We start from the raw sequence: 27192 nt of genomic DNA, 5'->3' as shown, positions 1-27192 counted from the left end.
ACAAGATGAGAATTGAAAGCAAACTGAATGTTAAATCAAAAAGCATGAAAGAGGGAGCTCTTCTTAATATTTTGACACCAAAATCATGTCGATACACCTTATGGACTGCGAGTAAAGCCACCCACGCTTTAACTTGACAGACTGTAAGTATGAAAAAGTTTTTTTTGTAAATAATTTTTATCTTAAATAGGGAGAAGAAGCGCACTTTATCTGCCCGCGGAGCGGCAGTACAATAGCACTTTATTGTACTGCAACGAGCGGCACGTTAAGTGAGAGCAAGGAGGAAGAAGTGAGTGAGAAGTGAAAGAAAAGTGAAAGAAGAGAGTGAGACGAATTCATTTTAAACCTCTAAATTTAACTACGAAGTGGATTTTGGACTTCTAACGTCACCTCACGTGCGTGCGTATGCAGCACAATCAAGCGCCGTTTTCCAAAAAAAGAGCTCTTATTCTGCTCGTATAAAGTTCAACTTTACTGCCTAGGTACATGTTCTACTATTTTGTGCTTTTTTCATCATTATTAAAATTCAGGACCAAACCCACCTTCTTTAGTGCTTCTTATTTTTTATCCCAAATTTTTAACTTTATGTGACGGTTCGTGTGAAAATAAGTTAGGAAATAAAAAGAAGCGATGGTAAAGTAGGAACCTGATCAAGTGACCCGCTTGTCACGTGACCTTAAGGTTTATCGTAGAGAATGCGGGGAACTTTAAAAGTCAAATGAAGTTAACCAGTTCTGGTGAGGAAATTGGAATAGAATTTCAGTCACTGATGATAGAATTTCCTAGAAATTTGGAAACCACGTTGTGATTTTAGGCTACGAAGAAAGAAAGTGAAAAATGTATACACAATAGTATACTCGTTCGAGGTGCGAAACTGAAACTTACTCAGTGTCTACACAGACGCTAGACGTAGAAGGGGCCATACATGGCAGAAAATTTAAGAGTGTGCAGACTAAACATTGTCTGAAAATAGATAAAATTATAAAAACTGTAACATTTCTGTTGTTGCACATAGCATACTCGATAACAGTTTTATTTAATAAGGTAAAACACTCGATAAAATTAAATGTTTTTTTAAAGAATTTAAAACAGCTCATTTATGTTTTACTGATCTGATAAATCTTTCAAATATACTTTTAAAATAATAAATTATCTAATGTCCATAACTATGTCGCCGCTCTTAAAAAATGTGTAATTTCTACCAAAAAAATTATCCTGACCAGTGCCCGGTCGGCTGCTGACCATTAAATATAGCCTGGTTTGGTCAGGCCAATAACCGTCCGGTTGCGGATTACGTGAGTTGAGAAAAATGGAGCCCGGTTGGCTCCCAAGTAGTTCCTGTTCATGAAATCCAACCAGGGATAGCCCGGCCGGAATCCGACTAAGAACCTCGTTGTAGGAAAGCCAGCCGAGGAAATTTCTGCTACTATTCTACTATTTTTGTTTATCCAATCTTTTTAATAATTTTTTGTACCATATGCATGAAAGTTAATAGAAAAGAAATAGAATTCACATAAGATAACCTATAAATTCTTCACAAATTCTTTACAGCTCGATTACTGATTCGATTGAACTGATTGGCTATCAATTTTTCGGTGCTGGATTATTGAAAATAATAATTACAATCATTCGCTTAATGTTTCTGGCTTCATTTGGGATTTTCAACATGTTTGATATTGTGTTGAAGGTAACGCTCTTGACCCGATATACAACATGAGTTAGGTGTGCTTCTTGAAATTAACATAATTTATTAAAATCCATTAATTTCATTATTAATGCAGCAGTGATGACTGTGACACTGAATCTTAGTATTTCAAAAAATCAGCCTAAACACGGTTTGATATAAGTTTTTTTGTCACTAACATTAATTTTCTTATCTGTATTAAATTGCATAAAATTATTCTTTTCGAACAAATAACATTTATAAATTGGAATAACTGAGTTGCAATATATCGAGGGTGCGAACAACACGTGTGTTCCATGCTGCGTATGAAAATCTTGATTTGAACCAGAGTCTCAAGTGCACTATTTTTTCTTTACCTATTATCGCGCTCGTTTTGTGCTGTGACACTTGATTGGATAAGTTTTTGTTCCTAATTTTGTAATTTTCTGTCAGAATTCTGAAAGGTTTTGTGTCTTTCTGAAGAACTTGTAGTCTTCAACAGACATTTTTATAAATTTCGGGTTTTCTCTCAGGTGTCGTGCGTGATTTGCCCAGGATTAGCGTGCTGTGTTCAAATACTTCCAAAATTAAAATGGAAATGAAGAAAAATGCAACCGAAACACACTCCTCTTCAAGAAGCAAATCCAAAACAGGACAAAAGCGCATAACGGATGGATCGAATAGCTTCCTGGACACCTTTATAGGAAAAAATGCTTCAAAGTCGGAAAAGCCTTAGTCTAAAAGTCAAAAACCTACAAGACCTGGCAAGGTTTAGCAACTTGCAGCAGAGAAAGAAGTCGCGAATCAGGATGTCATATCTCAATCTTCTTAGGGCAGCAATCTTCGCATTTTTTCTGGAATACTCACGGCCTGCGTAATTTCACAGAATTTAGAATTCCCTGTTTGGATCCCTGATCACACCGCTATTGTAAGTAATGCACAACGTTCTGTTAGAGTCTGCCGCCCTGGTGGGGGTTCAGCAATTAAAAAAACGCTCTATTTAACTGAGAAATTCTATCAATTTTCCTCACAATTATATTTGTTAAATATTGGCGGACGGCATTTCAATTTATTGTGGGTAATGTTTATTTTAAACCATCTATGGATACTAAGCTGTCCGAGCAGTTTTATGAGGAGGAACTTTCGGGGGTTATATCGGGTAATCCTGATTTACTAATGTTTTTAGAAGGCGATTTTAATGCTCGTATCGCCGACCTGAATGACTTGGAAGGGTTATTCCTCCCCGAAAATTCTGCAGCATTGCATAAGCGAAGATCATTGGACTCTGAAGTCTTGGATTTCAGGGTATGAGTGTTAACGTTATTTTTGCGTGTAATATTGGCGCAATAGACTTGATTTCTAATTTTAAAGTATTTTAATTACCTACGACATCTAATCATCTTACGGTTCGTGTTGATATTTCGTATTTCATACAGATGAACATTAGTGTAAAAAGACACTCATTTTTATTGCACAATGAAATAATTTGGAATTAAAACCGCAAATCTGACTATATATATGAAATGTATATTTCTGTGAATTCTGGGTACTCCGAAGACAAAATAAATAACCTAAATAATATTTTAATTGTTACAATCTCATCTGTCACCGATAAGTTGAATTTACTTGCAAAACCTAAATGGCGTACTCCAGGAAAGAAACCTTTGGATGATAAAGATGTAGAGTCACGCGCCGTAGGCTTAGACAATCTTTTAATGTTTTTAAAAGGTGGGTTTTGCTGATACGGAGCGGGCAAAATATTTCGAAATCAAAAGACCTGTTCTTGAATTACGTAGGTCCGTGAAGAGGCAATATGAATATGCTCTTCTGAATTCACTAGCGACCTGTAATAATCCTAAGGATTTTTGGACAGCGGTCAATAGATTTAGATTGCGGTCTCCTTCGACTAACAATGTAAGAATGCATGCACGGCATGACCTTTCTTCTCTTTATCCGATTGAGGCTCCCATTTGCATACATTGGATTGTAAACAAACACCCTTTATTGGACAGTGGTATCTCGATTAAAGAAATTAATGCCTCTTTATTGAAAATTAAATGCAAATAAAACGCCGGGCGAGGATGGGATTCCCAATGATTTTTTGAAAAACCTTTCTCTCAGATCTTGTTAAGGAAATTGACTGCGTGGGTCAACGAGATAAACATTCCCCCAGAAAATCAGGCCGGCTTCAGGCCTGGAAGAAATTGTATTGATCATATTTGTACCCTAGCGTTTTTAATTCAAATTCATTTTTCTATCCCAAATCGACGAATCTTTGCTTTTTATATAGATTTTAAAAAGACTTTTGACTCAGTAAACCACTTTCACCTATGAAGCAAACTTATAAATTATAAAAAACCTTTATGATAACGCTAAGATGTCTACTTGCTTATGCTGAGGACATGGTCATATTCGCTTACTCTCAGGATGATTTACAATCAAAACTTAACCTTATCGGTCAATATTGTATGAGCAATTTTTTAACGATCAACGAAGAAAAATAGAAAGTTATGGTATACAACAAATGCCAGCCATGTGAATACAAATTCTTCTACGCACATTCAGCTGGAGGTAGTGAGCGAAGTTGTCTATTTCGGTGTCAACATATCAGACTCGGGTCTTTTTTATAAAAAGTTCATAAAAAGAATGTCTGCTGCGAATATTTCTATGCGTGCTGTTCCAAGAATTTCATTTTCATCTAAATATAATGCCTAGCAAAATAAAACTACCCTTTTTCGTAACCTCACACATAGCGTTCTTTTTTACACAATATAAGTCTGGGGATTGAGGTTCTTTCATTCAGTCGAGAAATTACCGTCCTCTTTCTTTAAGAAAATACTAGGCTTATTATCATACAAGCCGAATTTTGCCCTCCGCTGAGATGGTTGTCGAGGTTGCTGGGTATGCCTGAGGTAGGTATCCTAAAAGATATTTTTTTTTAAATTGAATGCAATGTCCTTGAAACATAATTGCAACCCGAAGTATAACGGGGTTCCCCAGCTCAAAAATATGTTCACTCTATCTAACTGGGAGAAATTGTGGCTTGACGTGGATTCTGCGACGCTCGTTGAAAATATGAATATTTTTCTAAATGACTTTTCTGATTATCTCTGGCGTCCTGACTATGAAAGATCCCTCCATTGAAGTAGTTTCTTAAAATATATATCTTAAACTCTATCCGGATTTTTCATCATATTTGCATCTTAGATTACCTTTTCATATAACTTCTATTATTGTTCAAGCTAGACTTCTGGGCTCTATCACGTGTTGTAGACGTTTTGGAGAACATAAATTTATTTATGACTCTATTAAGCACTGCCATATATGTAATCTGTCAGTATCAGAGGACGTTGATAATTTTCTAGCTGTTCGTCCTGCCCATTCTGACTCAATAATATCAATCTTTGGTCAACTAGCAACAACGACCATCAATAGCCAGTATTGGCTGAGGCTTTTAAACTCTAATTGTGCACACGAGCTGCGCAAAGTTGCATTGTATGTCCGGCAGATTCGACAAATAAGAGAATTTATTCTGGAGACGTGACTGTCTTCATACCCTGAAATAATTTGTTTTCCTATACTATTTTTGTAAGTTACTTATTTTTATTCTGCTGCTTAATGTGGTTGCACATGATTACTTTTTGTTTATATTTGTATCTTGTATTGCTACTAATTTGTATCGATCTTAGATCGAAAAAAACAAATTATTGAATAATAATAATAATAATAATAATAAATTGAATCTAAATTACATATCAAAATTAAAAGTCTTTTATCACGTAAAACCATACTTCGCTGATATTGTTTTTACTTTTTTACACTAAAATAGAATATAAAATTAGCTTCTTGTATATAATTGTATTTTTTGTTGGATTGTGTACATTTTTTTACAAAAAAGTACAAGTTTTAGTAAAAAAGCATAGTTGAGGAAATGTACTTTCTTGTTAAATTTTTTTCCACAAGCTTCATCCAGCCAGTAAAAGCAAGACAGGTTTTCTGTCCGGCCATTCAACTCAACATAGAGGTTTATCCAGCCAGTAAAGGCAAAATAGAGCCAATCAAGATTGGCCAGTCAAAGCAAGATCTATCTGAGAAGTGAAGGAAATATAGGACTACTGTCCAGCTAGTAAATGCAAAGTAGAGGTCTATAAAGCCAATGAATGCAAGATACAGGTTTATCCGTCCACTGAAGGCAAGATTCGGCGTGAAGGCCAAATAGGGCTACTGTTTGATTATTATAGGCAAGATAGAGGTCTATCCAGCTACGGAAGACAAGATAGGATATTACCTGGCCACTGAAAGTAAGATAGAGGTATATAAATTAATTAAATACAATTTAGGGATACTGTCCTATTAGTCAAGACAAAATAGAGGTTCATCCGGACAGTGAATACAAGGCCCAGATTTATTCAACCATTCAATACAAGATTAGTAAGGCCAGTAAATGCAACAACGAGCTTTATTCGCCGAGTAAATGCAAGATGTAGGTCTATGCAGCCAGTCAATTCAAGAAAGAGCTTATTCGACTAAAAATGTCAAGATATATGTCTATACGGGCTCTACACATATAGTGAAGGCAAGATATTGATACTGTCTGGATATTCAAGTGAAGATAGAAGTCTATCCAGCCATCCTCCTTTTTGCCGAGCGCAAAGGTTATTTTAAACATATGTGTATATAAGAATCTTACGTTTCTCTCAAAAAAGGAAATAGAAAATAGTTTAGAGGGCTTAAGAACTCTTTATCTTAATAGAATATTCGTAAATTACTTGCTGCAGATAAATTACCGACTGCAGATGAATGACTAATTGTTGATAGTTTACCAACGTTGATAGATTATTGGCTCCTTAAAAGCTATTATCAAACGATCGGTGATTACGAATGTTAAATCAAACGTCATTTATCGACGGATGGCTCAGGAAGTGAACTTTAAACCAGCATTGCATCATCAGCGTTTGCAAATAGACAAACAATGTTTTAAAAATACTTAATTCTGTTCATCAAATTTTTCCAGTGAAATCAAAGTGTCTGTACGATAAATGTATTCATGCTTCACGACATAATTTACAAACAAAATTTCAAATTCAAGGTACATAAATAATACAAACATGCACGATTTCTACCTTAGTATTATTGGTTATTGTTCAAGGAAAAGTCAGGGATTTAGAAGCAAACCTTGATAAGGTCAATGAATTTTTATGACTTCAAATAACTGTCGAGAAGAATAAATTTTAAATTATTTTATTTTGTTCACAACAGATTCTCGGCTAAGAAATTTATAATTTTAAATTCGGGTCTTAGAATATCAATAGTCAGAGAAAATTTTGGGAATGTTTAAAATAAAGTTTTTCGTTAACCTTGATATGCTCTTTTTAGTAATTTGTCTTGTATATGATTTATATTTCTAATTTTTTGCGTTTGCTTCTGTTTTGGTCGAAATTCAACTATTTTATTAAAAATCCTTCTTCTTGGGCTGAAAACTCAACTGTTTTGTAGAAAATTTACTTTTTGTTTCATATTCATATTCACGTGTTGAAAAGGCATCTGAAACATCAGTCTTTTTGACATACAGATTCACCTGTTTAGTAGGATTTTAATTTTTCGTTGACCAAAATGCAACTGTTTGGTTAAAAACTTAATAATTTTTCTTAAAGTTTATACTTATTGCTTGAAAATTCGACCAGTTAACAGAAAATGAAATTCTTGTTCACAATTCTTATTTTGGTGCTAGAAAGTGAACTGGAATCTCCGTTGGATAAAAAATGGAACTATTTTTTCTAAGTTTTATTTATATTTAATCTGTTTTAGAAAAAGTTCATTTTTCCTAAATAAATATGTAACTTTTTGGTGTAAAATTAATCTATTTTGTCAGAAAGTTTTACATTTTGGCGGAAAATTCTACTCTGTTCTTGAAATTTTAACTTTTTCGTCGAAAATTTACTTTATTCTAAATTTATATTTTGGTGGTGAAAAATGAACTGAAATTTTTTTGGATGAACTTAGGTGAAAATTCTGATACAAAAGACTTTAGAAAGAATTTACAAATATTTCAAAGAATTCATAAGGATTTAAATAAATGTCATAAAAATTTCGAAGATTTCAAGGATTTTAAATATTTTACAAAAGCTTTAAATAATTCCAAAAGATTTTCAAGGATTTTACTAAGGTTTGTAATACTTCGAAAAAATCCAATGAATTCACAAGGATTGTGAAAGATTTCACAATTTCAATGAATTCAAAGATTTCATAAAGGTTAAGAAATACTCCCAAATATTTGAAAAAGACCACTTTTACACGTATAACGAATGTTTATTTCATTATTTTATGTAAAGAAGGAGAACTGGAAAAACTTTATTTCTTGACCTTTAAAAGACCTTAAATTGTTTTCAAATAATCGCTATAATAATTTTAATAAGATATAATTTTCTTGTAAACCAAGAGTCAATAATCATATTCAATTAGTCCTGAAAATGATGAAACCATAAATAACTCAGTTTGTACACAAAATATACGAGGTGTGTTCAAAAAGTAAGGTGACTTTTCAATTTTCGCGGGCTACGTACATTCAAGTTTTAAATTTTTTGTTTTATTGTGTTGGTACACTCGTCATGATCATATAAGAAGTTAGAGGTTAGAAGGGTTTGGTGTGCTCGGCGATTTTCTTCTTTCGAATAAAATGGAGCAAAGAGTTTGCATTAAATTTTGTGAGAAAATAGAATCCAGTGCTCTAAAACTCTTGAAATGCTGACAGTTGCATACGGTGAGTCTACTCTGAGTAAGAAAAATGTGTATAAGTGGTACAAGCTGTTCCAAGAAGGAAGCATCCTGAGTCTCTCCAAGACCGAAAAAAGCACGTCAGGTTCGGTCAAATGTGAAGGTCTTGCTCACTGTCTTCTTTGATTACCGTGGCGTAGTGCATCAGGAATTCTTACTACAAGGTCGTACGGTCAATAAGGAGTATTACCTTCAAGTTATGCGCCATTTGCGAGAGGCGATACGCAAAAAATGTCCGGAACTTTGGAAAAACAATTCGTGGCTTTTGCATCACGATAATGCACCTGCTCATTCATCGTTGCTTGTGAAAGATTTTCTGACCAAAAACAGCACCACCGTCATGCCTCAGCCTCCATATTCACCAGATTTGGCCCCCAGTGACTTTTTTCTTTTCCCAAAACTGAAGAGACCCATGAAAGGACATCGGTTTTCAACGATTGAGGAGATAAAAACTGCATCGCTGAAAGTACTCAAGGCTATACCACAAAATGATTATCAGAAGTGCTTCGATGATTGGAGAAAGCGTTGACACAAGTGTATTATATCTGAGTCAGTGATTTATGAATAGCGGTCTCATACTGTTTTATTCCAGTAGGTCACTGGAAAAATTTACTTGGCGAATTTTCCCTAAAAATGTGTTGACGCTGATTTCCATACATTTCGGGGAATCTTCCGTATAGTTTAGTGGAGAATATTCCCTAACCATTTCTGTGGAATGTTAACCAAAATGTGGCGAATTTTCCCCAAGATATAATGAGAGAATTTCGATATGGAAGTGTTCAATAATATATAAACTGTCGGGAATTTTTCCGGAGATTAAATAGGAAAAATTCCCAAAAATTTGTTGAATATTGCCTAAGACTTTGTGAAAACAGATACATATTATTTAGGGAATTTTGTCGAAACTTTTTTAGAATACTAACCAAAAAGTGTTGAGTTTTTCCTCAAGATTTGATGGAGAATCTTATCCTTTGCCTAAAATGTCAGGTATTTCAGGTAAGACATGAGATTGAAAATATCAAATAAAATAAAAATGAATGATTTATTCGAAATAACTTCAGGCCCACCACAAAGTCCAGCCTCGACAATAAAATGATTTATTTTCGATCGTATTATATGATACGATTTTATTATGAGATTGATGTTTTATGTCAAGTTGAAGGAAAGATTTTCACAATTGGTTATAATTTATTGTGAGCGTAAAGTGGATATCGCAGTGTGATGCTTTTTTGAGTGGAGAAGTCAATTGTTCGCATATGTGAATCATTTTGCCTCAATTATTGTGATTTTAAACATGTATTATATTTGTTTTTGTCCGACCCCCCTTGAAAACGCGTCATTGCATGCACGTGAAGCAGGCGTAGTGCGGCCACTTCCAGCCCAGTGCCAGCCTTTACACATGCGCACCTTGCCGCCGGGTCAACATGAAACTTTACGCCCGCTATTCATGCACATTGAAGTGTTTTTTCTTTGAAACCTTTTATCATAAAATATATACGCAGGGGAAAAGGAGAAAATAGTAAAGGGAAAAGAGGAAAGGGAAACGGGAAAAAGGGAAGAGTGTGAAGGGAACGGGGAAAGGTTAAAAAGGAAAAGGTTAAAAGTAGAATGGAAGAGGGGAATAGAAAAAGAGAATAGGGAACATGGAAGAAGAAAATCAGAAACCAGAAACAGTGAAAAGGGAAAGGAAAATGGGAAAGGAGAAAAATAAAATATAAATTAAAGAATAGGAAAAAGAACAAGAGTGAAGGGAACGGGGAAATGAAGAAAGGAGAATAGCGAAAGGGTAAAAAGGGAAAAGGGAAACGATAAATGCGAATTGGGAAAATAGAAGGGGAAAGGTTACAATGGAAAGGGGGCAAGAAAAAGTGAAATAGTGAAATGGGAAAAAGAGAAAAAGGTGGAAGATAACGAGGAATGGATGAGAAGGGAAGGTTGAAAGGGAAAGGAAAAAGGGTAAAGTGAACGAGTAAAAGGGAATAGGGGAAAAGAAAAGGGAAGGAAAAAATGAGGAAACGTAAAATGTGAAAGGGGAAAGAGGAAAGGAGAAGAGGAATGGTAAGAGGAAACGGCGGAAATGGGAAACATTAAAGCGGAACGAGGAGAATAGGTAAAAGAAAAAGGAGGAAAGGGGAAATCGTGGAAAGGCAAAGGGAACTGATAAAGTCGAATAGGCGAAGAGACGCGGAAATGGTGAGAGAATAAAGTTAAAATGGGCAATAACAACAGTAAAGGGGATTGGGAAAGGGGAAAGGAAAATGTAAGAGGGAATAAGAAAGGAGTAAAGGGGAAAAAATGATAAAGGGGAAATAATATGGTAAAGGGGAAATTGGAAAGGGGGCTGAGAACATTTAAAGGGGAAACAAAAAGGGGAACAGCTGAAAAGGGAAAACGCATCTGCCTGGTCGTGCCCACAAAAATCTCCTTACCTGCTTCGCATGCTTGTTTTCGAGCAGAGTAGGACAAAATGTATAGTGTGCATCAAGGTCGTAGGGCAATTTTGTCTTGTGTGATTTTCGGTCTGGCTTTGCTCGGGCGGCCAGTACACACTCGTCAAAATAGCCTTTTGTACGCCCTCGATACAAAATGTACCATTCTGTAAATATGAATAATTTTTTTTATTTTGACAACGTAACATCCTACTTCACTATTATTTTCCTCATTCATAAATATACAATAATAATGATTCAGGTATATATGTAGGTCTCACGTCAAACAAATAATTAAAAGAGAGACGGATTGGTCTTACAAAACCGTTTACAAAATTCAAATAAGTTTATTTTTAAATACCTAATTGCATTATTGTATTAAACAAAGCTGATCATAAAAAACAACTTTAAAAACTTTCTTTTCGCAGAATATGTGTTTGAATTTTTTAGAAATCTTTAAAAAAATGATACGGTTCTAGAATGAGTGACGCATTCAAACTTTTTGCGATATTTTAAAACAGATTACATTTTTTTTGTTTCAGATCATTTTAGAATTAAATCTTCAAAGTAGGAAAATGAAAATAAAAAAATAAAAATAAATAAAACTTCAACATTGCCGACTGCTGATGAGGTACTTACATCGCTGCTTAGCAAACTTACTTACGGAGTCTGTTAGCGACTGCCAGTTTTTTACCATAGAGTATAACTAGTTATTGATTATCTTTAGTGTAGATCGCAGCGCAGTCTTACTCCATTGGTATTTATTAGATGTAAACACCAATCTTACCGACATTTTTTAATAAAATCAAATAGTTAACATCACAACCTGAGATATTGCCTGCAACTAAATTTTTATAATCATAAGAAAGTATTTGTTTTAACTTACTTTTCAAAATTTACATATAGATATCTCATTTGGTGTGGACAAGAGTCAATAATTTTAATTCTAATTATAAAAAATGTTACTAAATAAGTTCTATTACTACAAAGAATTAATAACGTCAACAGAATTCGGTTCAGATTCGCATCCCATAATACTTCGAGCTTCGTACAATGTGGATTCGATTTTTTCGGAAATAGCGGCAGTGCATTGCCCTTTTACAGCTTGATTTACGCAGTCCAAAACATTCGATTGTTTCCTGAAACAAAGTTTCATATTTTAATATTAACTTATTTATAATTTGTTATGTTATTTTTTGTCATTATAAAATCATCCGTGATGAAAATAACACCTTTATTTGTGTCGGGATTTGAACTCGAGGCTCTCAAATGTCGTTTACTTGCTTTGAATACTAGGCTACACAGGCATCCCACAGTGAAAAGAAATGTAGTTTCCATTGACAAATTAAATTTGCGTCAACGAATTTGATTTTTACTTTAAAATTAAAACTTAAAAAATGTTTTATAAAATTACCGAAGCAGATTTTTGAAAATGCACTAATAATTTTTTTATTAAATAATGAAAATAAATTTCAAAATAAATTCTCTCCCAAGGAGCCACATTGCAGAAATTTATCCTATTTATTCGAAAGTATTTGTAATAAATGAAGAAACTTATCAAAACTAAGATTCAGAAGTATCAAACAGATAACAGAATTTTAAATTTGGTATAATTAAAGGAGTAAAATGAAGTGGTGTTTTTAAAATGAATGATATTTGTAATAGTTATGTATGTGTAATTTTGTGTAAATTCTATGTATAGAAACATATACATTCAAATTGTGAAAGATAAATACCATTTGATGGGTGGCCCAGAAAAACGAATCAACTAACATTTTTTTGAAAAGGATATTATTAAGACGAAAAATGTAAATTATTTAAATACACATCTGCAGTAAAAAACCTTTATCTAACTCATTTTTTCAAAAAGGTAAAAAAAAAATCTTAAACCTCTAAACAAATTTACGAATAGTACCGAGACGAAAAATGACTACTTTACATAGATTTTGTATCTGAATCCGAAAGCAAAATCTTTCTATAAAGCGAAGTTTTTGAGTAAATCCATTTTTCATTGGCGTCTTAGGTAGTAGGTAGCTTCCTATTTACAAAATAAAATCTTATCGTTCACTTACTCAAAACTGGTTGAATTTTTTCATAAAAATCATAAAACTAGAAATTCAGTTTTCAGTTTTTAATTAAACTGCAAATTATATTTTATTAAATGTTTTGCTGTCTACTGATAATGTACCAAATGTGTGTTGATTCCTTTTGGCGTGCCACCCTTCAGCATGTATGCTAAAAATGCCTCTTGTTTTAATAATAGATTACTAAATAATAATTTCTCACTTCTTAAACAAGCTAAACCAAAGGGATATTACCTTCGATAATTTGGTGTTAGATATCAATTCATAATTTTTTATAATTTACTAAACAAATGTGTCGTTTTTAATAAAAGTTCCTTATTGGCTTTGATGAAATTAACTAAAGATTCTTAAACAATAACTCTGGGTTATTATTTGACAAAACTTTTTAATATTTTAATAATTTTTTTATATTACTTGCTGGAATCGGCCATTTCTCAAAAATTATTTGAAAAGTCTAAAAATTCTAAAACGTTATGGGTTTAATCTTGTTTCAAAAATGAATAATTTCTTACTATAAAAATTCTAGAATGTAAAATTTGCCGTCAAATAGAATACATTTTAAGAGATTGTGCTGCAGTGTGAAATCCTTTTTGTTACTTATTTCCTCAAAAAAGTAAATATAAATCACCTGCAAGTTTCAGCATCACCGAAAAACCAGTCCCGGAATGACTTTTCCGAGTCGACGTCAATGTTCCCTTGAGCACACTTCGACATTTCATTCAGTGTTGTCGGATTACTTATGCAATCAGGCGAGAAAGTTATGATTGCAGCTGGAAAAATGGTCATGTTGAAAAATTAAATCTGTTATGTGAATCAGAAGCTTCTGAAAATATCGGCAGTGTCAGATAAAGGCTTCTAAGGCTTATTAGTTATTTAAATATATTCTTTTGTCGATTTAGTTTAGAAATAATTTTATCTTTACCAAGTTTCATGTAGATAGAGCAGAATACTCGCTCCAATTTATTTTTAATCAGCTGCCTGTCTTCATTAGTGAAATCATCAATTTTATTCAAACAGAGTCGGGCGACGTTCATCATCAAAGAATATAGCTTATCCTCGTCCACGGCTGGATAACAACTATTGTTGACCAAGGAATCTAACGAATCCAGCGTATTCTCTCTTCTAATTTCCTGTGTCATTTTGATGAATATGGTCAAGAAAGTGAACTTCATATTTAAGATATCGAACACTACATCATCATCCTGTGAAATCTTATCAACGCATTCGTTTTGCATCTGTGTCATTGATACGTTGCTAGACCATATACTTGCGTCGGGTGTGATAATAGATGCACTATCTACCGACATCCAGACGCCTGCAAAATAAATTTATATCATGAAAATTAGACGCATAAAAATATATTAAAACCTAAAAATATTTCAGCTTTTGGCGAGTTTCCAATATCCACAGCGACAAAATTCAGATGCGAATTCTTACAAGATTTTTTGCGAGAAACGCAAATCTGAAACTTTTAAATTGACATCTTGAATTGTTTTTGCGATATCTTTTTCTTTTACTTTCTTTTTTGAACGTACGTAATTTTTTAATGTGCATTACGAAATTGATTTTTTAATCTAAAATCGTTTTTGAGCTACCCTACTGTTGCAGGGTGTCGCCGAAGTCACTCTAATCCTGAGAAGGGTTATGAAAACAAAAGAGTGTGGCCTCAGTCACTCTACTTTGGAGAAGGGATATAAAAAACGTGGTTTGGGGCTGAAAAGGGGTAGGGTGTGGATGTGGGTGGAGGTAGCTGAAGACACTCCACCACCGAAAAGGGGTATACAAACCGGCAGGACTCCGAAGGGATTCCTGAAAGAAAATTCTGAATCTGAGATTCAGAGGATGAGAGAATCTGAGATTCCTGGAAAGGGGGAAAGCTATAGCTGGTTATTGACAAAGAAACTTCATCCCTAAGATGGGATGTAAACAAAAAAGTACTCCAAAAGGGGAGAAACACGGTGGGGGTGGGTTTCGTCGAAGTCACTCCACCCTTAGAAGGGATGTACAACATAGAAGAAATTGTAAAGGGAGCACTGTGTAGCTGGATCTAACGAAAGTCACTCTAAACCAGAAAAGGAACATTAAAAACGGGGGGTGGGGGGCTGTAAAGACAAAGTATGTGACTGGGGCTGAGGTGCTGCGGAAGTCACTCTTCCCCGCGAAGGGATACAAAAACGGTTAGACCACTGAGGTAGAGGGGTGTAATCGAAGTCACCCTAAGCGAAGGTTTAAATAAAATGGGGGACCATTGGAGAGGCGGAAGATTGTGGCTGTGAGCTGGGTATTACTAAATTCACTCTACTTTCAAAAAGGGATATAAAAAACGAGGATAGCTAGAAAGGGAGCAGGACGTGACTGGGGTAGGTTTCCCAAAAGTTATTCTACCCCCGAGAATAGATATGAAAACAGGTTGACCCCTGGAAAGGGGCAAGTATGGATATTAAAAGGGGGACTGGAAAAGGTGTGACTTAAGGGTGGGTTTCGCCGAAGTCACTCTCCTGCAAAAAAGCGGTATAAAATAGTAGGGGGCGTGCTTGGATATTATGTTAATATATAAATATTGATATCTTCAAAATTATTCGTGATATTGGTTAAAAGATGTAAATGATGCGCTTTTTTCAAAAAAGTCGAAATATCGATTTAAGTTCTAGATTCTGCTTTCTCGCAAAAAATTCTACCGGAATATATATATATTAAGAAACTGTGTATATTAAAATGAAAAAGTAAATAAATTTAACTTAAAAAACTCTGTATCTCGAAAACCATTCCAGGTATCGATTTGAAACTTTCAAATTCGTGTTTCTTAAAAAAAATCCTGAAGAAATCCGCATTAAAAATAATCCACCAGGTATCGTAATCTCTCCGAATTTATAAATTAAAAACTGCCCTGCTGAACTAAGTTTACGAGATAACTTAAGTTAATTATCTGCTCCGATTTATATTTAGCTTTAACTAAATTATAAGGAACTTAAATTATAAGGCTAACTTTTTAGATGGTTCTAATAATAAGTTACCAAGAAATATCTGCCTCCATAAATTCTCAATCTTAGAAGTTTTGGAAACGAATGTCCATTGGATCAAAATAAAAAATACCTAATAGATTTTCATTTACTTTCACTCTGTAAAGATTGTACCAACAATTGTGTTGATACTTTTAAATAAAAAAAACTTTTTTTATTTGAAAATTTATTTATCCTGCATGTAGTATGTATCTTGAGAAGCAAATTACATTTTTACAAAAATTTTCGGTTTAATAGGTTCTGATATATCTGCATGCAATTAAATCAATTTTGGGGCTAATTACGTTTTTTTAAATGAAAATATAACATGAAAACGGTTAAACGAACAAAAAAGTGTAAGTAGAAAAAGGCTTATCTGGGTCCAAACCTTTTAATGAATGTATTATAGAATCTTTTTTTAATGAATACATTATTTGTTTATGGAAAATTTAAAAAAAATGAAAAACTAACTTTTCAAATGAATACCCTAAATAGTCATAACTTATTTGTCAACATTTTCGAGTCCTTTTTACATATAAGAAATGTATATGTTGAGAAATTTTTAACATTATAATGTTGGGTTATTTCACTCAAAGTGCTTTGTATTTAGCACTATTCAAAGGAAATTCGAATTCAGCGGCTCATAATTTGTCCACAGGAGTCATTTTTTCAAGAAAGTCCGAGTACTGTACATTTTTTAAGTACAAAAAGGAAAAATTAAAAAAAAATCACAAATTTTTACTAAAAAAAATTATATTTATAAAATTATAAATCTTTCAGACTTACCAAAAAGCGCAAGAGCAATAAGAAGAATCTTCATTTTAGATCTCAGTATGCTTCCAAAAAAAACTGAATTAATATTACAATTGAAGACACTTCAGACGATTCACTGCAATGTAACTCGAGGATGATTTCCAACTGACATAGATGAAACTGGATTGGATTTTATTATGACACTGATATTTTATATCCAGCGGAATAAAAGGTTATCTCAGTTTTTTTTTCATGCTGAAAGCTGAGTCGATATTGTCGTCTCAGAATTAATACTTAAGAAGACCATGAGTTGTACATAGAAGAGTCATTTTTCAACGAGACTTATGATTTTAAACAAGTAGTACATTAAATCTAGGCATGATGCATACTTAGCATCTATTGTGACGTAAAGTCCCCCTTGTTATTATGTCATTCGCATTCTAATACATGAACTTTAATATTCAGATTTTATATTTATGGTAAAATTCATCAAATTTTATTAATAATACACTTTTTTTAATTCGGCATTAAAATTGATATTTTGTATATGGTTCATTTCCAATATTTTTTTTTAATTACAACTAAAAACGAAGTATTAGATTTTTCGAATCATAATACGTGATTTTTTCAAAAACTCGATTCTCCCGTTCAAAACTTTAAATTTGGGCCTGGCAAGGAACTGACCAGTTTCCCCTCATTTTGTTGCAACCCTGGTCGGGTGAACAGGCGAAGGCCACACATAGCAGGTAACGTTTTTTCAGATTATTCCCTACTTATGGAAAACTTTTCAGGGCCTTTCCAGTTTTTCTGAAGCATTTCCTACTAATATCTAATATTGGATTTTTAAAATGTTAAATGGCGGATATAATATGGCGGACATTAATCATTAAAAAATTTTTTCACCTTGATAAAATTGATGATCCTTAGGTTTTTGGGGTCGCGAATTTAAAATCTGATTTCTGATTCTTAATCTATTAAATGCCAAAACGAAGCCATTTCTCTCTTACGTTTGTGCTTGTATAATTTTATAAAAAAAGGCAAAGAATTTATTTTAAAATACTCTTTTCTACTATTTTTGGGTATGCTAAGCGGACATAAATGAGAGTTCTGCAGAGATATAAGCGCGAGAGGATATAAGTGAGAAAGGATATAACAGCGGTTTCACTGTACTTCAATTATTATGCTTCAACTTTAGTGTTACAGAGCCGAGTCATGTAAAATTGTATATCAGTAAATATTAACTTTTAATTTTATAAAAATAATATCAATGAATCACTCAATCGTTGGAAAAAAACGATATTTCACTCACTGAATTGGATTTTGATGTGAAAATGACGTAAAACAGCAATAAAATGATTTTTTTATAATCTAAACATCATGACTTTATCCATCTAACACTAGATATTTTTATTTTGTTTAAAAATAACGTACTCAAATACTGTTTTACTGAAATAATTACATATTTAAATGACTTGAGCGAAAAAATCACAAAAAATATCGAGAAAACGAAATTAACAATTTTTGGTTTCCGTTTTTTGGCCGCCATTTTGTTTAAAAAAAATCGTAGATGAAAAAACTCAACGGATTTGAAAAGTTCATACATTCTGTGTACGTTTGTGTACGTTTACGTACGTACAAAAAGTTCCTTCCCCTTCTGTTTTTTTATTGAGAAAAAATATTTCTTAAAATAAAGGGAATTTTTTTTAATTTGTTAATTATTAATTGAAAATCAATATTTTCCGTTTTTTAACCATTAAACCGTGTAGAGCATACCCGAAAATAGTAGGAAAAAGTATTTTACAATAAATGCTTTGACTTTTTTATAAAATTATTCAAGCTCAAACGTAAGGGAGAAATTTCTTCGTTTTGGGACTTCATGGGTTAAAATGAAAAATGGCGAATTCAATATAGCTGACATGAATGATCAAAGATGATTAGATCTTTATAAAATAGGTATTTATTTGATTTTTGCAATCGCTGAAACGAAATCTGCTGTTAAATTTTCATAATTAAAAGTGGAAGATTCAATCTGCCGGACATAAATGAAAAAAAATGTGTGGACCTTGATCAAATTGGGGATGCTCAGGTTTCTGGGGTCACTGATTAATAATTTAATGTTGTGTTTTTTACATTCAAAATGGCTCATTAATTGCATATCTGTTGTTGGATTTTAAAAATTAAAATTCGCAGATCTGATATGGCAGACGTGTATTATTAAAAATGTTCTGACTTTGATCAAATTGATGAGACTTAGGTTTTTGGGCTCCCTAATTTCAAATTTTATGTTGGATTTTCAAAATTAAAAATGTCTGAATTGAATTACTAAAACTCAGATCTTGATAAAAATAGGGCATGATTAGATTCATGGAATTGATGAATTGAAATCTGCTGTTGGATTTTCAGAATTCAAAATGGATATCGAATATGGCGGCCATGAATTTAAAAAAATCTTGACCATAGTCAAATTAGTCAAAATAGTCCAGGTTAGCTCTGGTACAACAAGGTTTCTGGTCGGGGACTGACCGGTCTATGTTTGTTTTTTAAGAGCCTAGCCGTGCGCTGGTCGGAGACTCGCTAGGCAAAATTTATGTCAAAACCCCAGTCGGGGCTTGGCTGGGCTCTGATCGGACAAATCTTATGATCGAATGCTCAGACGGCAGCTGGCCGGGAGCTGATTGGAAATAATAAAATTGTTAATCTTTGTTTGTAACTTAATTACTTTTTCTGATTTCATTAAGAAATGGATGCGTATAGCCGCATGGATGTTCCACGCGCGGAAATATTGGCTCAATTTCTTTTTGACACCACAAATTTTAAGGTTTTATAAGTTCAGACTTGCAAACCATGCACTTTGTGACAAAAAATCGATGACACTTTTTTGAAATTCGAACTGTTTTTTTTTTTTTTTTTTTTGAGAAAAAAATTCAAAGTTCCATCTTTATGAAAAATTGCAAATGTTTAGAAAAAAAATTACATTTTATATCAATCTTAAAGATTGTAAAATAGTATAAAACACCTAAAAATCAAACCTTACACGAAAGTTAAAAATTTTATTATTATGAAATTTTCAACATTCACGATTAAATTTCTGAGTTTGGTTGTTAAAAATTTTAAATGCTTATAAAAAATTACATTTCCTGTTATTGTAAGAAGTTGTGAAATAGTCGACAGCGGAAAAAAAACAAAATATCAAGCGAAGAAAAATTGTAATCGATTTGAATTATTTATTTAAAAATTATTTCATTGATGTTCCTGTTAAAAGTTTGTGTATTTTATATTTACATAACGCCGGATAATAATAAATAATTAGAAAAAGAAAACTTAAAATTTGGTACTTTAACTTTTCTGAACTGTATCTTATGAGAATGGCTTATTCAACGAGTTACAACTTGTCAGTTTAGCGCAGTGGTTAGCACTCTCGACTGCTAGGCGTTAGATTTAGGTATAGATATGTAGATTCGATACCCCGTAGCGTTATAAATTTTATTTGTAATATAATATTTAAAAATGTAATATATGTATTTACTCTAAACAGGACTATTCATATTTAATGTCAAAATACTCGCAATCATTTAATATTTATTTTTTAAATACCTTTTTTGTCTCTCAATGACTAAGTGAAAATAGTTAATGTTGTTTGTGTGCTGGGCATGTGGAATTTCATATATTGACACGCTCCAATTCTACTGTAAAAATTAATCAAATTGATCCCCTATTTCCGTGACTGATGCTCTTCATACAATTGAATCCCGAATCATTTAAATCTAGTAAAGCAATAAATTGATCTTGCCTAGGCTACGGTTGGGCTCCCTGGCCAGCTCCCGGCCATGCTCCGTGGTCGGACGCTGGCCAGCGCAGCATAACGAAACTGGTCGGATTCCGACCAGAAACCCCGGCCAGCTCCCGACTTAAAGCCGGGCTCTCTAGCCGTAGAATGGCCAGCCCCCGACATAAATTTCCACCAGGGAATACGTATTATGAAGACCCAATCGTTTTTAATCATTCATGCCCGCCATATTGGGTCCGTTATTCAGAATTTTGAAAATCCAACTTCAAATTGTGATTTAACGATCCCAAAAACATTTACCCTGAATATACCCGTGTGGAAATAACCCCATTTGGCCCTATTACAAGCCGGGCACTAATCGAGGGCTAGTCGGGTTATTAATTTTGACAAAGTACCCAGTCGGGGTCTAGTCCGGGACTAGTTAGGCTTTTTGTTGTCAAAATTTTCGTCAAGGCCTGGTCGGTGGTTGGTCAAGGGCTGGTTGGCCTTTTTTTCACTAATTTCCGTGGGGGTAATCTTCAGGCTCTGGTCGGAAACTAGTGGGGCTCTGGTCGGGTTATTCTTATGTATGAGTTTTCAGCGAGCTTTTATCAAATGAGGTAATATCTAAAAAAGAGTAATGATTTTTTTATTCTAAAACACTAACAATATATTTAACAATAATTTTGCACAGTTTTTTGGAGGAAAGATTGATTCATTTTAAAGTAATCTTAAACATTTTTAATACATAATTATTTAGTTAATAATTTTGTACGAAAATCAACTTTTTATAAAAACAACAATAAAAATCTACAAAAAGACGTAATCTTATTTTTTGTAGTATTTTTTAGAAAATTGCGAATTTCTAGGAACATTTATAAATACCTTAGTAGGAATTTTAAGAAAATCCATATTGCAAAAGATACATATTGATATAGGTGAAAAGTCCCCCGGAAGTTATAAGACTCTAAATTTGTATAGATGCTTATTTTTTAATTGATCTGAAAGGTTTGCCATATGTCAATAAAGTCTAATCCTTCAGGTAGTTGAAATTGGAAGGAGAAAAAGTTTTTGATTGATCAGTAAAGAGCATTATACTAGTTGTAAACTATTCAGCATGGTACAGTTCAGATTTCGTTACCTCCTTCATTTTAGTCTGGCGGTTCTGGACTGGTAGCTTTAAAGAAAATCCGCAAGGGCGCGACGTGCCGCCTCTCGCGCAACAGAAATGACGCGTCGAGTGTTTAAGACAGCAGTCCACAAGTAACAAAGCATAATTATCGGGAGTAGAGACTACCGTGGCCAACATGGCGGTTCCTCCAGAGCGAATCTCTTTCATTACTGCGTTCCAGCTGAACTTTTTTTTATTAATATTTCCACAATTTTGTGGAATTTTAGTTACATAAATTTATGCATTTTTAAGCGTAGGATATGTTACCCATTAAATCTTGGGTAAATTTTAGCACTTTTAAATATTAAAAAAATGTTTATGCACATTTCCGTAAATAATAAGTATTTGGACAAACTTTTAGGGAATATTCCACAAATTTTTGGGGGCTTGTTTAATATTCCATACGGATGTATTATCATATGACCCCTACTAGTACCTGATCAGACCGCGACTAGGATAAGTCGGATAACCTGAATAGCCCCCGCCGAATCTACCGTGACGCTACTGGTCGGGGGCTAATCAGATGACCCGACTGTAAGTGGGGTCAAATGGTTGGAAACCAGACTAGTTTCCGATTTGAATTTCTACACGGGTATCACGTGATTCTAACGTGTTTTCTCGAAAAGTTTATTGGCAATAAAAGTTCCCTTTCGCCTGTCTCTCGTTTGTGCCCTACCATAATTTATTTTTTTTTTAAATAAAAAAACTAGGTTGGATCTTGACAGCGATAATTGTACAATGGGCCAAAATAGGGCAATTTCTGCACGGGTTTCGGCTAATTTTACTTTTCTACTTTTTCCTATCACCAATTTAATAAAGTTACTGCGTAAAGTAATATGAAATGAAAATTCTACGAAAATAATTTTATTAAAATCTTGCTTTTACATAAATATATGAAAGGTTGATAAAGCTACTTTTGCTTAAATTCACCATTTATACATCGATATAATTGCTATATTCCAAACTTTATGTGTGAATTTCATATGCGAATTTGTACATTCTGCCTTATGAAAAAGAGCCTAAAAGACTTTAATGTTCATTTTTATTTTTGAGATGTAATGCATTCTTAAAAACACCTCCATTTTCACGGTTTTTATCATTTATTTGGAAAATTTTGATTTCATATTAAAAAATTCTTCAGGTCCATGGTGTATTTGGTAAAAATACAATTTTTTTGTGAAGAATGTTTTTTAGTGAAGTCATTATTTATCTAAAAAATTAAGTAAAATCAAATTAAATTGGACTTTTCAGGATTTTGGGTAAAAGAAGCACTAGCCTTAAAAAGTATTCACTTCAGGGAAAAATATTGTAGCGAAAAAGTTTTTATCTCAATAAATTACACTTTTATGCTGAAAAGTATCTTTCCTGTAGTCAATAGTTTAAGACTTACAATAGTTTTCGAGATGAAAATAAAAAATTCTCTGTATTTTTATTACATTCTTATCCTAATGAGAAGGTATTGGTTTTATATAAAATTTCACTTTGTCGGTTTTCATCAAATCTCCACGTTTTGAGGTCCCCATAGTCAGAAAAAGCAATTTTTACAATGGTGTCTGTATTCTGTAGTCTCTAGTCTGTATCGTGTAGGCATGATAACTTTCGAAAGATTGATCAGAATGGATTCTGCTTTGGCACAATTTTTTAGGCTTGAAAAGAAAGAACGAGTTTGTTAACCAGCTATTTTGGATGAAAATTCAAAAAGTAATGCCATTTTCAAAATATTTAAGACCATTTTTTTGAAATTTAAAAATACTATATACAATTATTCACAGTACTCGGAAACTATAAAAATTTATCCCTATTATAAGAAAAAAGTCAGCAGAAGAATAACGTTGCTTTTTAGAGCTTCAAGCGATTATCATAACAACTTTTTAAATTTTGTCGAAAAGTTGAAAATTAACATTCTGATCGTACAAAAAAAAATTATAAATAAAAAATTCCATTTGACGTTCAATCTATGCATTAAGCACTTTTATACAGGACACGAAGTTAATTAATTTTTAGGCTAACGGCACAAGCTACAAAAAATAATAATAATGAAACAAAACTTGTTTATCCAAAAAAAATTGCAAATTTTTAATAATTACGTTCTTATATGATCCACAGTTTGTGTTTTATTTGTAATAAACAACATTCAGAATGAAAAAATTCAACTTTTTGAAAAACGCTACATAAACTACGAGCTAAAATTAAAAGGCAACAGTTGTTTATTCAAAAAAAATCTAATAAAATTTAATAAAAATTTTGAAAAGATTAAACAAGAGACGAAAAAAATTAAAAGCCAAAAGTTGTTCAATCAAAAAATATCTATAAGTTTATAATAAAATCTGGTTATAAAAATATATTAAAAACAAAAAGTTAACTTTTTGGAAAAACGAGTCGTTTCAATCAAATTTTTAATAATAATTTTTATTTCAATGGGACGCGCATTTTTTCAGTGATAAAAATAATACAATAAAAATATTTTTGTCCCAATACTAATGCATATTATAATTAGTAATAATATAAATTTATTGAAATGATATACAATTTTCAGGGTGGTTAAGAATAAAATCTAATGAAAAATAAGAAAAAAATTTTATAATTGGACATTGAAAATAAAATTTGTAGTTTATTTTGCAATGTCTGAATAAACAGCCCTAGACCGAAGTACAGAAATAAATATAATATATATTTGATATAATAGAGTTGAACATAATGTAGAAAAGTACGCATTTTCGACGAAATCGAGTTAGAAGCCCGAAAGACGTGATAAGAATGTGTTCGTTAAATCCGAAGGAGCTTTAACAAAAGAGAATTCAGAATCAACAAATAAAAATTGTTGATGTTTAGGCCTTTAAGTTTCAAAGGATTGCGCTCAAGTTTAGGGTAAATTTAAAGACCGAGTGCGTAGCGCGATGTGCATGCATCATAGAGCGCAAAGCGCGAGACAAATATGTTATCAAGCGCGAAGCGCGAGAACCAAGAGTTGCGCACCTTAGGCCCGCTTAAACTAGCAAGCGAAAAAAGATATTAATTTTTCATAATGATAATTTATAAAGAGCTTAAAGATCTTGAAAAACTATAACTATTTTGCGTTCAAAGCTTTTCGCTACAACCAATGCCTATGAACCAAGAATTTCTTATCTTATCTAAATTGATAGAATTCGTATATGTTAGTACATTTAATTTTTAAATGGAGATAAAGTAGAGAAAATAATTGTTCACGTGGACATTATTTTCTAAACCATCCTCACGAAGAAAATTTAAAAAGAAAAACGAAAATCAAAATTTTTATTAATTAAATTGTTTTTTAAAACTATTTATTGTGAAGTAAAATGTTTTACACAAAATAGATGCAGTTTTTCAAGATCTGTAAGCATATTCTAAAAGTAAATTACGGAAAATTAACGTATTTCTTTATAAATGATAAAAATGCAAGGAACCTTTTATTTTTATCGTAAAAATTATTGTCATTCTCTAGCAGTTTAATACATAAAAAATGTTTTTTCAGAAGAAATCTGTAACTTATTAAGATCTAGTATTTTTTTTCTTCAATTCACATTTTTAAGATGTATTTCATTTTCTGACGGAAATCATGAAAAATTCGCGCGATTTACATTTTTGGTCGGTTTTTTCACAAAGTAATAATCGTGAAAAAATGTGTATAAAAGGTTTTATTTTTAAGAAATATACTATTTTTCTGTAGAAAATTTTTACATGATAATAATTTTTTTTAATAAATCGTGAATGAAAGTTCACTCAAAAAATGAATTAAACCAGATAAATTTAAATGCACTGAAAAAGCCTCTGAGACTTTTTGTAGAAGATAGAATGTATGAACTTGCATATGCTACTCAAAAAGACATGGTGCACTATATCAATTCTCAATTTAAATTAGGTAAAAAATGTACTAATTTCAACCAGTGGCTCAATTCTAGCTCTGAAACAGTTATTTTCTACTAATTGGTCAGTAAGAATGACTAATTTATCAGTAATAAATACTGAATCATACCTAGAATTGTGCTACTAATTGAAATTAGTAAACATTTCAACTTACTCAAATTTAGAGAGAGTCAAATCGATGTAAAAATGATACATTGGATGAAAAGTATTTTTTTTTCAAATTTTCAAATTTTTATGTAAAATCAAAACAAAGATCTCAATGAAATCATCCCATGTAATTTTAATTTAGTATAGGATACGTGCTTTCTTCATACAATATTCTTTTTTTTCCAAGTTGCCTTTAATAATTATTTTCATTCTTTTAAAACCTCGTAATCCCCAATTAATCTAATCAGCATTCAAGCAAAATTTAATTTCACCAGGACTAGATATCCTCTAGGAAATGAACACATAGATTATATTTTCCGGTCCATTAATCATTTTTGATCATTTTTTTCTTTTTAATCGCGAGCAGGGGCGTCGGAGCCGTGTGGGCCTAAGATTTATCCTAAATTTATATTTTTGAACATATTTTCAGTATCGTTTCGACGCTCCTGATCTCGAGTATTTAAAAAATGATTGAGTTCGAGACCTTCATGACAAAAAAAAAACGTGAGCCGTCGTGGGACGCCCGGCAGAAGTGATAACTTCATATGATTTAAGTTGAAGTAGTTTTCCTTTAAACTCTTTCAATATCAAAAATAGTTAGAACATTATTCGAATTATTTAGACGATTTAGGAGTACGTTCGAAATAAATAAGTACAGTGAAACCCTTCAATAGCCCTCCCTTCTACAGCCATTCTGAGAGTTAACTCCGTGCCGCAGCTAGGTGTAACAGGTGATGCGTGGGGAGCGCGGGTCTACAATTTTCACTCAGGCGAGCGCTCAGACGTGAAAAAGCAAAAGCGGAGCAAGCTATAATGAGTTGGTTCTCACCTACCGTAAACCCCAAAATCGGCGCTATAGAAGAGTTTCACTGCAATTGTATTGAAAACAGTTAGCTCGTGTACGAAACACCTTTAAGAATAGCGCACGCCGCTATACCCTGCTAATATGTCTGGTATGTGTATCAGAGCCAAGGACAGAGGCAACGAGAGCGAGCAATAGAGAGAGAGGGAGGGGAGAGAGCAGTGTTGCTACTGAGCAAGAAAACCCGAGAAACGAGACGAGACGGGTCGAGACATACCTGCTTGTCTCGGTATTTCTCGTCTCGTTTTGTCCCGACTTATTCTTCCTCGTCTCGTAGCGCCTGTCTTCGTTTCCAGCCTCGGGTTTTCTGAGGAATATGACAGAAATGCGATAGCAGAGAAGAAAACTCGCGGGAGCGTTCTTTGGCCAGCCTGATGCGCTAATTCTAAATAGCGTTCTTTAATGAATCATTAAATTCGAAATATGATTTCATATTATACTTGTACGTCCATTAATGATTAATTTGATATAAAACACGACTATGTTTCGATTTTTTTAAAGATTTAGCTTCACCGTATTAGTATGTCATTTTGTTCCAATGACACATTTATTTTGCTAGCTAAAACAGTAGAATATATAAAACAGAAAGGTGAAAACATTCGTATATTTCCAAGGAATTTTAATTTAAAAAATTTTAACACTCATTTTATTTTTCATTT

The 27192-nt window shown here is 32.8% G+C and overlaps 1 protein-coding gene across 1 annotated transcript; it reads right to left on the bottom strand.

Moving 5' to 3' along the window:
- Nucleotides 1–11040: 11040 nt before the first annotated feature.
- On the bottom strand, nucleotides 11041–16968 carry LOC117167885. The gene is made up of 4 exons (XM_033353123.1): nucleotides 16736–16968; nucleotides 13873–14265; nucleotides 13579–13720; nucleotides 11041–12005 (listed from the first exon to the last, which is right to left on the bottom strand). The coding sequence occupies exons 1-4, from the start codon at nucleotides 16767–16769 to the stop codon at nucleotides 11849–11851; spliced, it is 726 nt and encodes a 241-aa protein (XP_033209014.1). The 5' UTR covers nucleotides 16770–16968; the 3' UTR covers nucleotides 11041–11848.
- Nucleotides 16969–27192: the final 10224 nt, after the last annotated feature.

This window comes from Belonocnema kinseyi, chromosome 1 (assembly GCF_010883055.1).
Source record: "Belonocnema kinseyi isolate 2016_QV_RU_SX_M_011 chromosome 1, B_treatae_v1, whole genome shotgun sequence".
Lineage (NCBI taxonomy): Eukaryota > Metazoa > Arthropoda > Insecta > Hymenoptera > Cynipidae > Belonocnema > Belonocnema kinseyi.
The sequence above is the reverse complement of the archived record's forward strand: the minus strand, read 5'-3'. Positions and strand labels throughout refer to the sequence as shown.

What these genes read in the sequence shown, in the direction of transcription:
- LOC117167885 (XM_033353123.1), bottom strand. Translation starts at nt 16,769, where the DNA reads ATGAAGATTCTTCTTATTGCTCTTGCGCTTTTTG. An exon ending in TATTGCTCTTGCGCTTTTTG is followed by an intron (nt 14,266 to 16,735) that starts GTAAGTCTGAAA and finishes TTTATTTTGCAG; the next exon opens with GCGTCTGGATGTCGGTAGAT. An exon ending in GGTGATGCTGAAACTTGCAG is followed by an intron (nt 12,006 to 13,578) that starts GTGATTTATATT and finishes ACTTTGTTTCAG; the next exon opens with GAAACAATCGAATGTTTTGG.